The 15,000-nt window shown below is 57.2% G+C and overlaps 5 protein-coding genes across 5 annotated transcripts in view; 1 reads left to right on the top strand and 4 right to left on the bottom strand.

Annotated features, from left to right (window-relative positions):
* PTSG_07338 (TPR repeat:Kinesin light chain) overlaps positions 1 to 2,180 on the bottom strand; it is a 4,974-nt gene extending 2,794 nt beyond the window's left edge. Inside the window, exons 1-6 of the mRNA XM_004990778.1 lie at positions 1,650 to 2,180; positions 1,237 to 1,357; positions 903 to 1,044; positions 712 to 759; positions 514 to 540; positions 1 to 267 (exon numbers count right to left, since the gene is read on the bottom strand). The exon at positions 1 to 267 is cut by the window's left edge and continues 24 nt beyond it. Of these exons, the coding sequence (XP_004990835.1) occupies positions 1 to 267; positions 514 to 540; positions 712 to 759; positions 903 to 1,044; positions 1,237 to 1,357; positions 1,650 to 1,773 (729 nt within the window). The 5' untranslated portion in view covers positions 1,774 to 2,180. The remainder of the gene's footprint in view (positions 268 to 513; positions 541 to 711; positions 760 to 902; positions 1,045 to 1,236; positions 1,358 to 1,649) is intronic.
* Positions 2,181 to 2,210: 30 nt separating this feature from the next.
* Positions 2,211 to 5,279, top strand: PTSG_07339 (uncharacterized protein). The gene is made up of 4 exons (XM_004990779.1): positions 2,211 to 3,717; positions 3,935 to 3,978; positions 4,277 to 4,438; positions 4,671 to 5,279. The coding sequence occupies exons 1-4, from the start codon at positions 2,299 to 2,301 to the stop codon at positions 4,948 to 4,950; spliced, it is 1,905 nt and encodes a 634-aa protein (XP_004990836.1). The 5' UTR covers positions 2,211 to 2,298; the 3' UTR covers positions 4,951 to 5,279.
* A 230-nt stretch (positions 5,280 to 5,509) lies between these two features.
* Positions 5,510 to 6,412, bottom strand: PTSG_12573 (uncharacterized protein; the record flags this gene model as incomplete). Its single annotated transcript, XM_004990780.1, has 2 exons — positions 5,510 to 5,525; positions 5,931 to 6,412. 2 exons carry the CDS (start codon positions 6,410 to 6,412, stop codon positions 5,510 to 5,512), a joined length of 498 nt encoding a protein of 165 aa, XP_004990837.1.
* Positions 6,413 to 6,508: 96 nt separating this feature from the next.
* PTSG_12574 (uncharacterized protein) lies at positions 6,509 to 12,972 on the bottom strand. The gene is made up of 12 exons (XM_004990781.1): positions 12,433 to 12,972; positions 12,102 to 12,180; positions 11,757 to 11,906; positions 10,721 to 11,379; positions 9,626 to 10,492; positions 8,972 to 9,273; positions 8,716 to 8,792; positions 8,417 to 8,570; positions 8,132 to 8,285; positions 7,822 to 7,956; positions 7,466 to 7,570; positions 6,509 to 7,259 (listed from the first exon to the last, which is right to left on the bottom strand). Exons 1-12 carry the CDS (start codon positions 12,925 to 12,927, stop codon positions 6,570 to 6,572), a joined length of 3,867 nt encoding a protein of 1,288 aa, XP_004990838.1. The 5' UTR covers positions 12,928 to 12,972; the 3' UTR covers positions 6,509 to 6,569.
* A 10-nt stretch (positions 12,973 to 12,982) lies between these two features.
* The window catches only part of PTSG_07341 (uncharacterized protein), a 2,070-nt gene continuing 52 nt past the window's right edge, over positions 12,983 to 15,000 (bottom strand). Inside the window, exons 1-7 of the mRNA XM_004990782.1 lie at positions 14,640 to 15,000; positions 14,313 to 14,409; positions 14,096 to 14,185; positions 13,906 to 13,980; positions 13,630 to 13,696; positions 13,376 to 13,443; positions 12,983 to 13,234 (exon numbers count right to left, since the gene is read on the bottom strand). The exon at positions 14,640 to 15,000 is cut by the window's right edge and continues 52 nt beyond it. Coding sequence (XP_004990839.1) covers positions 13,163 to 13,234; positions 13,376 to 13,443; positions 13,630 to 13,696; positions 13,906 to 13,980; positions 14,096 to 14,185; positions 14,313 to 14,409; positions 14,640 to 15,000 — 830 coding nt within the window. The 3' untranslated portion in view covers positions 12,983 to 13,162. The remainder of the gene's footprint in view (positions 13,235 to 13,375; positions 13,444 to 13,629; positions 13,697 to 13,905; positions 13,981 to 14,095; positions 14,186 to 14,312; positions 14,410 to 14,639) is intronic.

The following is a 15,000-nucleotide window of genomic DNA, read 5'->3' on the forward strand; positions in this document are numbered from 1 at the left end:
GTTGAGCGCCTCTGAGAGAAGGACGCCGGCCTCCTTGTACTTCTGCTGGTCGCGGTAGACGAGGGCAAGGATGTTCAGCATCGTGGCCACGTCTGGGTGCTCGCGCCCGCTCGACTTCTCAAGGTCCTCCAGGGCCTGTTTGCACAGCGGCACGGCCACCTCGTAGCGGCCCTGGGACGCGTACTGGATGACGAGGTTGTGCAGCGTGCGCAGGCGCTGTGGAATCTCATACATGGACGTCATCGACGCAGCAACGTCCCGGCCAGCCTGAAACGACATATTGGAAGAGGGATGGGGATGGGGGGATGAGTGGGCGGAGCGGTTGTTGTTGTTGTTGTTGTTGTTGTTGTTGTTGTTGTTGTTGTTGTTGTTGTTGTTGTTGTTGTTGTTGTTGTGGTCAAAGTGGGTGGTTGATAGGATGGCGTGGGAAGTGGTAACAGTGGTGGTAGCGAGTGGGATGATGCTCATGGTTCACTGTGCGAAGTGCTCACAACAGTGCACGCGCGTGCATACCTGTGACGCTGTTTCTGCGCGATCCAACTGTTGGGCGACAATCACATCACACACACGCACACACACACACACATTAGAAGGCAAGGTGTGGATACACGTGGGAGATGTACACACACGTACGCACACACACACACACACACACACACCGAAATGCAGCGCCATCTTCCTCCTCCTCGTCCTCATCATCGCCTCACTTACATCTGAGAGGTTGTCTGCAAGGTCCTCTGGCACAGCAATTTCGCTGACCTGCAGCAGCAGCAGCAGGGCGTGGGTAATTGAGGTGAGCGTGGTGGTGTCCTACTACAACTTGCAACGCACAAATACTCACGCAGCCCGTTTCTCATCACACACACCCACATGCACACACACACATACACACGTAGACGCACATCATCTGGGTGGTCTGAGATGTCGACGTCTGGTTGTTGTGGGCCAAGCCGTTGAAGCCTGGCAATCTCCTCGTCCTTTTCTGCATTGGCCACCTCCGCCTGTGTCAGCTGCTCGTTCAACTCGTCCACCTGCTCTTGCAGGCTGCAAGAACGTGCGCGTGTGCAAGTGGCATGTATGGGTTGTCGTTGCGCATGTGAGGTGCACGTATATAATCGGGACTGCACGGAGAACATGCACCACGCGTGTGCATCCACCCATCCACCCATCACTGAAACCATCCGCGCTCTCAAACACACATACACACACACACATACACACATACACGCAACTCACGATTGCTTGTCAAGGTTGAGCTGGTTGACTTGCTCCTTGAGCCGCAACACTTCCGTGGACATGGAGGACAGCAGGTTGGACACCTGCTGCATCATGGTCAGCTCCTTTGTGGCAATGTCCACTGCAAGAGTGCGTTAGGGGGCGGAGTGAGGGTTGATCAAGAGCATGTGACGTGCATGCCATGTGACTCGCAGCATCTATGGTTCAGCCGAGGTAAGAAGCTCAGCCTGCGTACAGGCTATGCACAGGCTGCGTACAGGCTGTGTACATCAGCACACATATCCGCACAGCCCACCCACACACACACACACACACACACGCACACACACACGCACACACACACGCACACACACACACACACACACCCACCCACACACATACACACACACGCACCACAACCCCCCTCCCCTAACCTGAGAGTGCAGAGACGTCCATGCCGTTGGAGTCCTCGTAGGTCTTGAGGTCTGATGCCAGAGCTTGCAGGCCCTGCAGCATCTGGTCGCCATCCTGGTTCATGTGTGCGTCCACTTCCGCCATGGTTGACCAGTCAATCCCAAAGCACACCAAACAAGGTCGAGCTCACAAACAAATCAGCACGCCAACCGCGTCGCTCACACACACACTCTCTCACGCAAACCGCCCTTTGTTTGCTTCACTTGCTTGCTTTGACTATTCTGCGTCTGCTTTCCTCGCAGCCACCTGAGCAGCTTCACCAAACTGATGAGATGCTGGCTGGCTGCTACCGCTTCAATGCTGCTACAATGCTGCCGGCTGGTTGGCTGTTGCAGCTCGATGATGCTGCTGATGATGCCCACCACCACACGCTCAAACAACCAACGAAACAACGGTCTTTGTGTTTGGTTGTCGTCTTCGTTGTCTTCTTGCTTTGCGCAGAATAAAAAAAATTCTGCGGTGCGATTTCAGGGGTGTGGCGGATATGTGCGCTTGCGCAAACAATGCGCACTTTGCAGCGCCATCTTGTGCGAATCGTAGCATCCCCACATTCTCTCCTTTGCGGCGCAATTTTGTTTTGGAGGCGTGAGTGCGGAGGACACAGACTTGATGCGGACGATGGCTGGTGCTGGTGTTGATGGTGCTGCGACTGGACGTGCGAACAACACAGCAACAAGGATGAGCATGATGAGGATACTGGCCGTACTTGGGGTGATGCTGCTGGCTGCCACGGAAGCGCAGGCAACCGATGCTGGCTTGGGCGTGCTGGACGCTGGAGACGCTGCTGAAGCAGCAGCAGCAGCAGCGTCATCAGTCTCAACACCGGCGGACGACACGCCAAACGGGGACGGCCACCTCTGCTACCGCGGATATGCGCCCTTCAACGACAAGACATGCATGTCCCTGGACCTGCAGCTGCTCATCGGCACGCCGGAGGAGTGCGCAGCCCACTGCGTTCGCCAGGGGCCCAAGTGCTTCGCCTGGACGTTCAGCAACACCACCCTGCCCAACGGAGACATCATTCCCGCGTGCAAGACCGGGTACTGCCAGACGGTGCCCGGCGAGACGGAGCACGTGAGCGTGGGCTGCATGCGCGCGGTTCCGGAGGAGATGCGCGTGAGAGAGCGGTCCATGCTGCTGCCCATCGACTCGCACCGCCACGTCGTGTCTGTCACGGTGGACTCGCAGCTGGCGCTGGCCGTCATCAACGATTCGGCCATCAGCACCTTCCTCTTCAACAGCACGGGGTTCACCTTCCAGGCGGACATCAACACAACCGCGTTTGCACCAGAGGACTTTCCAATGGACACGGCCGCCGTGAGCCTCGGTGATGACCGTGTTGCCATCATTGGTGGCGCCTTCAGGCCATCCAGCACCACGCGCCCACCCACCACCACAACCACCACAACCACTGCAAACCGCACCACCACAGTCACCACAACCACCACCACAACCACAACCACCGCAAACATCACAACCACAACCACAACTACCACCACAACTACCACCACAACAACAACGACAACAACATCGACAACAACAACAACAACCACCACAAACACTACAACCACCACCACCACCAAGTCAACACCAACCACCAAGGCCGACCGCAACCGCCGCAGTGCCATGTTGGGCGAGCACTCCAAGCCAGCGGCACTGCCCTCCGTATGGGACGGCGTTGACGCGGCGTATGAGGAGCGTCGCATTGGGCCCATCGCCAGCATGCTCGTGTACTTCTTCCGCAACGACACATGGCTGACGGTGACGCCGCCATCCCTGCCGGCACTTGCTGGCCACGCCGCCGTGCGTGCAAGCAACGGCTCCCTGTTCATTGGGTTTGGGCGCAGCAACACCACCGCCACAGAGCGTTGCTTCTGGGAGAGCCGTGACGACGGGTGGACGTGGGCCCCAATCCACTGCCCGGTCGGCGCGCACGACTGGCCGCTCGACTCTGCTGCCGTCGTTGCCCTGGGGAACCACCTGCTCGTCGTGGGCGGCAGGCTCCAAGACGGATCAGCCAGCGACAGGGTGCGCTGTTTGTGTGGTTTGGTGTGTGTGGTAGTGTGTATGAATGAGTGAGTGTGACATGATGTGCATGTGTGTTGTATATGTTGTGTCGTATTATGTTGTGTCGTGTTGTGCTTTGTTCCTGCGTGTACATGCGTTGCCCTCATCCCATCCCATCTCATCCCACATCGTGTTACCCCCCCCCTTCTTGCGCATGGCCTTTGATGCTGCTGCACAGATCTGGCTACGTGACTCGAATGACGGCACATGGGGCATCGTGGGGTGAGTTGCCTCAGCCATGCCACACACTCCTGTTGCCTCAGCCACGCCACACACTCCTGTTGCCTCAGCCACGCCACACACTCCTGTTGCCTCACCACATACACACACACACACACACACACACACACACACACACACACACACACACATGATCTCGTTTGTGTTCGTCCTGATCGCCGTCCACCCATCCTGTTGCTTTGTCAACTCTTCCCCGCCCTCACAACCACCCATTACCGCCCCCCCCCCCACCTCCCATGCACCACTCCACATCATCATTCAATCGACACCGCCTGCGCAGGCTGCTCGTATCTGCTGCGCCGCGTCCGACTGCGCTGGCCCTCGACGCCTCGCTGGTGATGGTCTCCACGGGCCGATCGGCAGACGTCTTCCTCTACTCCATCACCAACAACGGCACCACCCTCGCACAGTACCCCGCTGGCTTCACCTCCTGGGCATCAGAGTAAGTCACACGTGTTGTGTTGTGTTGTGTGTGTGTGTGTGTGTGTGTGTGCGTGCGTGCGTGCGTGTGTGTGTGTTGTGTGTGTGTGTGTGCATGGCCCGCCCCAATTCTCTCCTTGTTACTGTTTCTTTCACCACCACCACCACCACCACCACCACCACCACCACCACCTTTTTCGTGTACTCACCACCACCATCTCCCATTCCCCCCTTCCCCCCACCCCATATCACAGGTCCACGGACGTGGCCGATGTCGCTGTCGGCACCGCCATTGTGACCGATGCAGACACGGCGTCTGCGTGGGTGTACACGATGGTGCATCCACCAAGCCCGCCGCACAAGCACCTCAAGCCCTGGGCTGCGCGCCACGCGTTTGCGGTGGTGATTGGCGTGTTCATCGTGGTGGCGAGCGTCATCGCCGTTGCCGCCTTCTTCATGCCGACACCAGACAAGTTGAAGAAGAAGAAGAAGACTAAGGAGGGGCACACGCCTCTCGTCAACAACTTTGAGTAGGCCGACGCATGAGGATGGTGGTGACAACAGTGGCTGATGATTGATGATTGATGATTGATGATTGTTGGTGGCGGCAGTGGTTGTGGTGGTGGTGGCACTGCTGCTATTCCTGCTGCTGTTTCTCCTGCTGCTGCTGGTGGTGGTTGTAGATTTGTCTCTGTGCTGTTTGCTTCCTTCTCTTCCTACAACGTACGCATATCGTGCCACGACCTGCTTGCTTGCTTGTGCATGTTTCGTTATCTTCCCCCTTACCCTTTGACACTGCGGTCTTGATGCTTGATGTGCCTCTCTCGCTCTCTCGCTCTCTCGCTCTCTCGCTCTGTTGTGACCCTTGTGTTTTGTCTCTCGGCCTGTCGTGCTTGCATTCCATGTTTGATGTTTGGTTCACAACTCCTCCCCCGCTCGCTCTGCTTCTCCGCCTGTCCCTTGTTGCTCCGCCTCCGTTGTGGCTCCCTTGGGTCATGTGAGGTGGAGTCTTGAGTGGATGGATATGGAACGTGGTGGCCGCGGGGCTTTAGGTCAGGCTGCTTCATTTACACACTTCGTTTCACAGTGTCAGTCAACGGTCGTAACAGCTGGAAGAGGCGAAGGCGGAGGGTAGGGGGGGGGGAACACAGGAGACAGGGCAGAGGGCGCTACACAGGGAGACACTTGTCAGCCACTACGTCGTCATCCAAACACACACACAGACAGACAGACAGACACACACACACAGAGCCGCACAGAGCCGCACAGAGCAGTGGAGGAGTGCGATGGCACAGCGCCAAGTGTAACAAGAGGGAATAGGCACGTAGAACAGGAAAGGAAGAGCAGGGCAACAGTAACTGTAAGGTTGCACGCGTGACAGTAACACGGTGGTTGGAGGAACGCACATAGCATCATACATGACACCATACACACACGACACCACACACGGCATCATGCACGACATCATACATGGCAGCATGCGACATTGCACAGTGTCGTTGCAACGACGTCACTTGGAAAGGGCGGTGAGCGCGGCTGGCGCGGTCTTGCCGGCCGCAGCGAGAGCCTTGCACATGCTGCGGGCAAGGCCGCTGACGGAGTAGTCGCCGTTGAGGCGGGGCGCAAGCTGCTGCTCATCGGCGTCGATGAAGCGCACCACAGGGTTGTTCCACGACGGCTCGCGGTACTTGCGCAGCACCTCTGCATCCGCGCCTCCCTTGTTGTTGAAGATGGCCACAGGCACAAACAGCGTGCTCGCTGCATCCACGATGGCGTGGTTCGACAGCACCATCTGCCCGTACCCAACGCATGTGGAGCACCCAGGCACCTCCTGGAACAGCAGCAGCACGGGCTTGTTCTCCTCGTGCGCCTTCTTCAGACCCGCCGCGTAGTCCCGCAGCCACGGCACCTTGCCCAACTCGCGCCACGTGCTGCTGCCGCTGCTACCATTGCCGTCGCCGTCACCAGACATGCCTTTGGTTGAGCGCAGTCCCATGCGTTGTTGTTGTTGCTTCCTGTTGTGCCGTGTTATGTGTTTGTTTGGCTTTGTGCCTTCCCTGCTTTCCTTGACTCTCTTCTTGAGCAACCAAGCCTTTCTCTTCTTCTTCTTCTATCAAGTGAACAAATCAACGCATCGAGCTACCAGCTACAAGCTACTCAGAGGGAACAAAGACAACACGCCTGCATAGGCGCAGGGCCTGGGCAACGGCCCACAGGTCACACCCGCACCCGCTATCACTGTCATCGAGCGCGTCGCCATCAAAGCCATCATCACCACCACCACCGCCACCGCCGCGGCCAAGCAGCAGGCGGGCATCGTCGCTCCCATCGCCAAACTCGTCCCACCGCTTCCTTCGACGGCACGCACCGCCACACCACGAAGACACGGCACCAAGACACCCGCCACAGCAGCAACAGCAACAGCAGCCACCATCACTCGAGCTGGTGGTTCGCTGACGCCTTTGGCCCGCAAACGTGCCGTGGTCACCAGCCATCCCGCTGCTGTGGAGTCGTGAGTGGCGCTCATCGCAACGCTGCAGCAAACCACCCCTGCTGTCACCCCCATTGGTGCTGTTCGCACCCCCAACACCCCCATCAACCACGCTGCCACCACCACCACCGCCACCACCACCACCATTGGCAGTGCTGCCGTGCTCAGGAATAGCGTCAAACCGGGGTGTTCTTGAGGAGACAGATGCACGGATGGCTTGGTCGTAATACGAGGCCGTGCTGCTGTATCGACTGCTCGTGGCGCTGCTGCTGCTGCTGCTGCTGCTGCCAAGAATAAAAGTGATCGCCTTGCGTTTGCGGAGCGACACAAGGCCATTTCGCTCCTTCACAGCCTGATATGTGTGTGTGTGTGTGTGTGTGTGTGTGTGTGTGTGTGTGTGTGTGTGTGTGTGTGTGTGTGTTGGTAAATGAGGTGGCAGGGAAGGATGCCTACAATGCAGCATGGGAATGACGACAGTGTACACGAAAATGGCACACACACACACAGATACACACACACACTCTCTCTCTTTTCCTCACTATCACACGCCAGACTCACGTGCGACGAGAGGGTGAGGGTGGCGAGGGTGAGCAGGACGGAGAAGACGGAGCAGCCGATGAGGACGAAGCTGCCCGTGTCAAGCTCCGTCTCCACATCAAAGCACTGCAAACAAGCGAATGGAAAAGGGATGGGATGCGAAGATGTGCTCAGCATGAATGCAAACGCAAGGGGCAAAATAAAACGTGCCACATACTCAGAGCACAATCACACACACACACACAATCACACACACACACAGACAAAATCACACACGCACACACAATCACAGACACGCACCACACACACACACAATCACACGCACCACACACACAATCACAGACACGCGCCACACACACACACAGACAAAATCACACCTTGTCGTTGCCTTTGAGCTCCGAGTCGAAGAGGATGCGCAGGAGAGCGTTGATGCCCGTGCACTTGTCGCCGATGATGAACTGCGCCAGCGGCCGCAGCTGCAGCAGCGCAACAATCACCGCCAGCACAAACACCTGGTGGTCGCGCGCGTGTGCGTATGTGTGTGCGTGTGTGCGTATGTGCAAGAAAATGAAACACGAGGTATTGGACGGCATGTGTTGCTCCGAAGAGCGCAAACGAAGAAACACACACGTCACACACATCACACATCATCGCACATCATCGCACACATCATGACAGGGGCCTTACCTCGAGTGCAGCCCAGGCGTGCACAATCTCGGTGATGTGGAAGACGCGCGCGTGTGCTGTTGGTCGCATGGGGACGAACCACAGCACCGACAGAATAAGTTGCAGCGCAACAGGCAGCGCCACCGCAAACACCGTAAACACAACTTGCACAAACCTGCAGTATGTGCGCATGTGTGTGTGTGATATGAACTGTGAGGAACAAAGAGGCAGCGCAAGGACGCAAGGACAGCAATCCTTCTTCATCACCGCCACCACCGCCACCGCCAAGATCATCGCCACCATTACCGTGCGCTGCCGGAGTTTGGGTGCTGGGCAGAGTGGGGAAAGTTGACGGCCATTTCCCAGACGGACAATGAGCGGTCGTCTGATCCGCCCGTGTATGCAATCAACCACGCCGCCAGGCCTTTGAAGCGGAACGTAAACGCGGTCGTTTGGATGCCTGGAAACGAAAGTTTGGGGGGGGGAGGCAGTGGTGGGTGTCGGTGTTTATTTGAGTGTGTGGTTAGTGGGTAATGTGGCGTTATTAGAACGTGCCAACACAGCAATGGCATAGCAGCAACAGTTGAACGTCAGCGATAACACACCAAAGATGATGGCGCCAAGCGTGACAGCAATGCAAAATGCCAGGAACAGCTTTCCACCAAGCGTCAGCACGAAGAACCTGTCGTGGTGGCAGGAGTAGTCACGAGGAGGGACATGGCAGAGAAGGGTGACTGGTCAGAACACGAAGGAATTGCACAAGCACACACACACACACACACACACACACACACACACACACACACACACACACACACACACACACACACACACACACACACACACACACACCCTGCTCACCTGCCCTTTGAGTAGAAGTGGTGGCCACAGAGCGCAGCCTTCTCCGTTGTCATCGGCGTGAGGCGCGCGTTGGTGTGCACGACTGTCCGGTGCACGTGTAGCATGACGTGTGTCAGCATGAGCGACAGCATGATTGTCGTCCAGTAGTAGAACACAGCGGGGCGCGTCTCCACCCACAGGTCGATGTACGCCGGGCCGGTCACGTGCTCATTGGCGAGCGGCACATGCAGGTGGAGGCCGACCAGCAGCATGATGCTGACGTAGATGTCCATGATCGACCACTTGCCAAGGAAGTCCAGCACCTGCAGCCGCGAACGCGCGTGTTGTGCCGGGCGGGGGGGGGGGTTGAGACATGAGGTGCTAGATGTGTTGGATGATGGCACAGGTGGGGAAAGACACAAGTCTGTGCAGGGCAGAAATAAACACGCGTGCACACACAGACACACAAACCAACACAAACACACACACACACACGTGCACACGCACACATACCTACACACATCCCAACACAGACACACAGACACACACAGACACATCCAAACACACACAGACACACAGACACACAGACACAGACACACAGACACAGACACACACACACACACATCCAAACACACACACACACACAAACACACACACATCCAAACATGGGCGGACCTGGAGGAAGAGCTCGCGGCGCTGGACGGGGAGCCAGGCGACGGGCGCCACCCACGCATACAGCATCATCACCAGCTTGATGTGGGGCCATGCCCCTGAAAACACAACAATGCACGCCACCAGCACATACACGTGCGCACTCCACATGTCCTGCACGGTGCGCGTGAACAGGAGTGTCTTCACCACGGGCATGCGAAAGTCCGTGTGGTTGTAGTGCACGTTGAAGAATGCACTGCCAGCGATGCGCGATTGCGACATCACAAGTAGCACAATCGTGAAGATGATCATGATGGGCATGCCGTAGCGCATGGCTGTGGAGATGGCAGCCTCGTTGCCGAAACACGGCGCATATGTTTCATAGAGATCCTCCAATGGTTCACAGTTGACGCCAGAGAGCAACGGCACGCGCTGCCGCTTCGCCTCAACAACGCTCCGGTCACCACCACTATCGCCGCGTCCAGCGGTGCTGTTGATGTTGCCGTTGCCAAAGCTGACGTATTTGCTCTTCGCATTCAGCCGCGTCAGCACGTTGTCACCGCCACCGAGCACACCTGCCACCTGTCCAGCAGACCCGGTGTGGTCGCGGTGCTTGAGGTGGTTTGACGCCTTGCTATTGAACGTGTCACCAGCAGCAGCGTCGTTGTCGCCATTGATGCTGAGAGCGGTCATGTGCGCGGCTGTGGGTCGCTGTAACCGCAGCAGCAGCACGACAATGACAAACACAAGGACACCGCCGCCACCAGCGATGATGGAAGGGGACCAGAATTCCGGCTGCGTGTTGACGCACTGCGTGGACTTGAACAGCCACTCCTGCACATATTCGTTCAGCGCATTGCGCACAGGGCCGTTGTACACGTAGTTGAGTACCTATGTTGTGTGTGTGTGTGTGCGTGTGTGTGAGTGTGTGCGTGTGTGTACGCCAGGCGTGTGTGTCAGGGCGTGTGTGTGGATGAGTTAGTGGAACGAGACAACGTGGCTTGCTTTGCATCAGGCGCACTTGTGCACACAACACGACACAACACGACACAACACGACACAACATGCCACAACACGAAAAACCAAGCCACGAGCAAGCGCAGCAACACGTTTGCGCACCTTTGGCAGGGCTGGAACAAAGGGGTGGATGGCGAGGGCGAGGATGTCGCTCACGAGAGTATCCAGATGCACATCGTCGGCCACGACCAGCGTCGCATTCTCAAACGCAAACGAGGTGGCAATGAGGCTGACGGCTGCGTCTCGCACGGCGCTGGCAAGACAGCCCGGTTTGTAGTAGCTCTCCGCATACAGCTCGTGCAGCCGGGTTGTGGAGATGTCAAAGTCCAGGTCGACTGTCCCTGCGAGCGAGGAGAAGACGGCAGTGAAAGATCCGTTCTCCACCAGTGGGGCGCTGCTGTTGAGCGCGGGGCCGTGCAGTGTTGCATTGTAGGCAAACGTTGCCTGCAGGCAAAGGCCGTCGAAGACGAGGCGCGACGTGACGCGGGAGGCGGAGACGGGTTGCATCATGTTGATGGTGGCGATGGAGTCCAGGTCACTGACGCGCACGCTGTCCAGGGCAAGCGAAATGCTGCCGGTGTTGTTTCGCTCGAGCACATACGTGAAGTTTTGTGCGAGGTCGGAGATGTCGATGGCGTTGGTGCCGTTTGTGATGATGGAGATGATCTGATTCACATTGAAGTCGGTGCTGTTGGCAAACACGGTATTGGCGACGTACTCCACCATCGATATGAACCCGTCGTCCCGCAGGTCAACCGCATCTGGTGAGTGAGTGAGTGAGTGTGTGTGTGTGTGTGTGAGTGCGTGTGTGCGTGTGTGAGTGAGTGAGTGAGTGCGTAGGTGTGAGAGCGTGGGTGTGTGTGTGAGTGAGTGCGTAGGTGTGAGTGCGTGTGTGTGTGTGTGTGTGTGTGTGTGTGTGTGTGTGTGTGTGTGTGTGTGTGTGTGAGTGAGTGAGTGAGTGCGTAGGTGTGTATGTGAGTGAGTGAGTGAGTGAGTGAGTGAGTGAGTGAGTGAGTGAGTGAGAAGCAAACCACAATAGCATGCACCACCGCCTTTCCTGTAAACCACTGCTTCCCTGTTGCACGGCCACTCCCTATCGCAGGGGCAAGGGCACTGCCTACAAGCCGTGCCAGCTGACCTGGTGCGAGCGGGATGGGTGGCGCCGCGGTTGCGTTGATGGCGTATGTGTCCACGAGGTACTGCAGGTCCGATTGGATCCCAGAGCCAACAACATCCACCACCGCATCCACAGCCGCGTCCACAGCCACGTCCAACGCCACCTCAAACCCTGTATATGTGTGTGTGTGTGTGTGTGTGTGTGTGTGTGAGTGAGTGAGAGAGTGTGTGTGAGTGAGAGAGAGTGTGTGAGTGAGAGAGTGTGTGAGAGAGAGTGTGTGTGTGAGAGAGAGAGTGTGTGTGTGTGTGCGAACAAAGCTCAGTCGTTGTGTGTTCTGTATTCGATGTGGGCGCGAAACGCATGTACCTGCGATGGCGACTGGCCGGGCAATCTCGAAGATGAGCTGTAGCTGCGGCGGTGCATCTTTCAACTCGAGATCAGTCACCTGTTGTTATGAGGGAAATACAGAAAGGGAGACAGAGGATGAGCACAGATGAACACATCACGAATGTACTTCCCATTCATCCACACACACACACACACACACACACACACACACACACACACACACACACACACACACACACACACACACACACACACACACACACACACACACACACACTCACACACACACACGCGCGCGCAGACACACACGCAGACACACATAGACACACACGTATGACACGGTGCTCACGTTGAAGGAGGAGGTGACGTTCTTGGCGCGGAGACACGGCGTGTGGTGACACTGGTCCTGCTCTGCAACAAAGGTGACGTCGCTTCGCGAGACGTCCAGGATGGCTGGGCCATGTGACTTTGTCCCGGCTGGGCTGGTGGCAATCCACCGTGCCGTGCAGTTGGTGGCCACATCCTCCACGCGCACGTGCACCGGCTCGCTGTGGTCGTGCGGCCTGCCCTCTGGCCGCGCAATGGCCTCGAACGTGAAGTCTGTGCAGTTGCCGTCGACAAAGTCCACCCTCCAGCCCGCAGCGTGCACGTCGCGCACATCTGGCAGCGCAAGCACAAGGCCATGCACCCACGCCTCAAACGCCGACGGCTGCGACACGAAGTTGGCATGATGCTGTGCTGGTGGCGCCAGCATAAACGTGGAGTCATCACTCCCGCCTACGCAGCCCACCTGTCCCACCAACATCACCGCCAACGTCACACCCATCATCACCACGGCCGTCATCACTCTGCGCGCGCCAGCACCAGGGCCATGTCGCACTCCTCGCCAAGTAGAAGAAAGCACAAGAGCACTGTGTTGTTGTTCTCTGGTTGTTTGTGTGGGTTTGCATGTTTCCATTGCGCCACCCTTGCGTGGCTTCTGCTGCTTCTGCTGTTGTTTGCTGTGTTACATTAACCTGTGCAACCAAGCTCAGCAAGCACCAGCAACCGCTAACCACCACCGAGCATCAAACAAGCAGCTAGACGGCGTCCAGGCGGTCGTGCACTTGGTCCTGCAAGTTGTCAAAGTACCGCAGCGCCAGCGTCGCCTCCTGAGGTGTGGTGTGGTGTCGTGTGTGTTGTGTTGTGCTATGAGTGGGAAGCACGGACGCATTCGGGTTGCGTACCAACACACACACACACACACACATGCACACACACACACACATACACACACAGCTGCTTGCTTGTACCTTCGCTGCAGCCATATCGCCAGCTCTGAACGTGTCTGCCATCGTCTTCAGTGTTTCGTCGCGCCGAGCTGCGGGCACGAACAAACGGCAGAGGAATGGGAAAGCAAGAGAGAGGAGAGAGACAAGTGCGGGAGTAAGGTTGAGGTGAGGGAAAAGTGTGTGGAGTGTGGATGGGGGCATAGGCAATGCCTTTCGTTTCGTTTCCTACTCTGAACTCGCAGCCACAACGTGTACACGTGTACAGACTACCGCACCTGTGAGTGATTCCTCGAAAGCAAGGAGGGCATCCTCCGTCGTTGCTTCCGCCAGCTGCTCATTCAACTGCGCAATTCAACGCAAGCACGCACGCGAGGGTGTGAAGAGACGTGAGAAGGGCCAGTGCACACACACACTCACACACACACACACAGAGCACACACACACACGCACACACACACACACACACACACGCACACACACACACACACACACACACACACACACACACACACACACACACACACACACACAGAGCACATCACGGTACGAACCTCCATCACCTCCATGAGGAACTCAATGTCTGTTGCCTTCTCCTGCTCTGCAACGCCGTTTCCATTCAAGTCCAGCTGCAATCATTGAACGACAGCGAAACGGCGTTGAGGCAGAAGAGTGCGCGCGTGTGTTTGCTTGAACCAGCAAGCACGTTGCAAAGTGAGGCGTGAAGTTCCTCTGCGAACTGACCAGGTGGAGGGCGCGACTAAGAGGCGTGCGGATGGCGTTGTACGCGTCGTTGACAACCGCAGATTGCTGGCCTGAATACTCTTGCTCCTTCTGCAACCACGTGGACAGGGACAGGGACAAGTGTTGGCCGTGAGAGGCAATACGAGGCACATGCCAGGCGCGACGCAAGCTTCAGCGCAGTGCAGGCTGACAGGTTTGGATGCATCTCACATCCCACCTCGGACTTCATGCCGAACCGATCTGGGTGCAACTTTGTCTGGAGCGAGCGGAAGGTCTGTTCTGCCTTGGATAGATCCACATCAAACGCCGCTGGCCTTTTGAAGGAGGAGGAGAAAGAAGAACAGGCGCAGCTTTGGCGTGAGCACAGGGAGGCAAACACGGACAGGCAGACATAATCACACACTCACACTGCCTCCACACATAAACACACACACAATCTCGCTCTCACACACACACAATCTCGCTCTCACACACACACAATCTCGCTCTCACACACACAATCCCGCACACACACACACAATCTCGCACACACATATGCACTCACAAGTCGAGGACAGAAAAGTAGTTGGGTGTGCCCTTGTGCGGGGGTTGGATGGTACCGCAGGCAGCACAGAAGAAGGCACCGCTGGCTCCCGCAGGCTTGCCACAGCTCCAGCACACACTGCCCTCGGCAGAACTGGACGCCGCTCTTCTTGTCGTGGATGACGATGAAATGCAGCGCGTCTGCGTCCATCTCGTACCTGCGCCAAATACCGCCCTTGGGTTGTTCGCCCTGACACTGCTGCCTCCCGTTACGCGACGCAGCTGCGTCCACGGCTGCAGCCTGCTTGCCCGCACACCGCACAGCATCCGCACGCCGCCACACAACACCCGCACAGCACCACCACCACGAAGCGCACAGCTCG

Source organism: Salpingoeca rosetta (assembly GCF_000188695.1).
Source record: "Salpingoeca rosetta unplaced genomic scaffold supercont1.22, whole genome shotgun sequence".
Taxonomy (NCBI): Eukaryota; class Choanoflagellata; order Craspedida; family Salpingoecidae; genus Salpingoeca; species Salpingoeca rosetta.

Coding starts and splice junctions, on each gene's coding strand:
- PTSG_07339 (XM_004990779.1), top strand. CDS start 2,299: ATGCGGACGATGGCTGGTGCTGGTGTTGATGGTGCTGCGACTGGACGT. Junction 3,718..3,934: donor ACGGATCAGCCAGCGACAGG/GTGCGCTGTTTG, acceptor GCTGCTGCACAG/ATCTGGCTACGTGACTCGAA. Junction 3,979..4,276: donor GGCACATGGGGCATCGTGGG/GTGAGTTGCCTC, acceptor CCGCCTGCGCAG/GCTGCTCGTATCTGCTGCGC.
- PTSG_12574 (XM_004990781.1), bottom strand. CDS start 12,927: ATGACGGCCGTGGTGATGATGGGTGTGACGTTGGCGGTGATGTTGGTG. Junction 11,380..11,756: donor ACCCATCCCGCTCGCACCAG/GTCAGCTGGCAC, acceptor CTCACTCACCAG/ATGCGGTTGACCTGCGGGAC. Junction 7,260..7,465: donor CCCTCACCCTCTCGTCGCAC/GTGAGTCTGGCG, acceptor CACACATATCAG/GCTGTGAAGGAGCGAAATGG.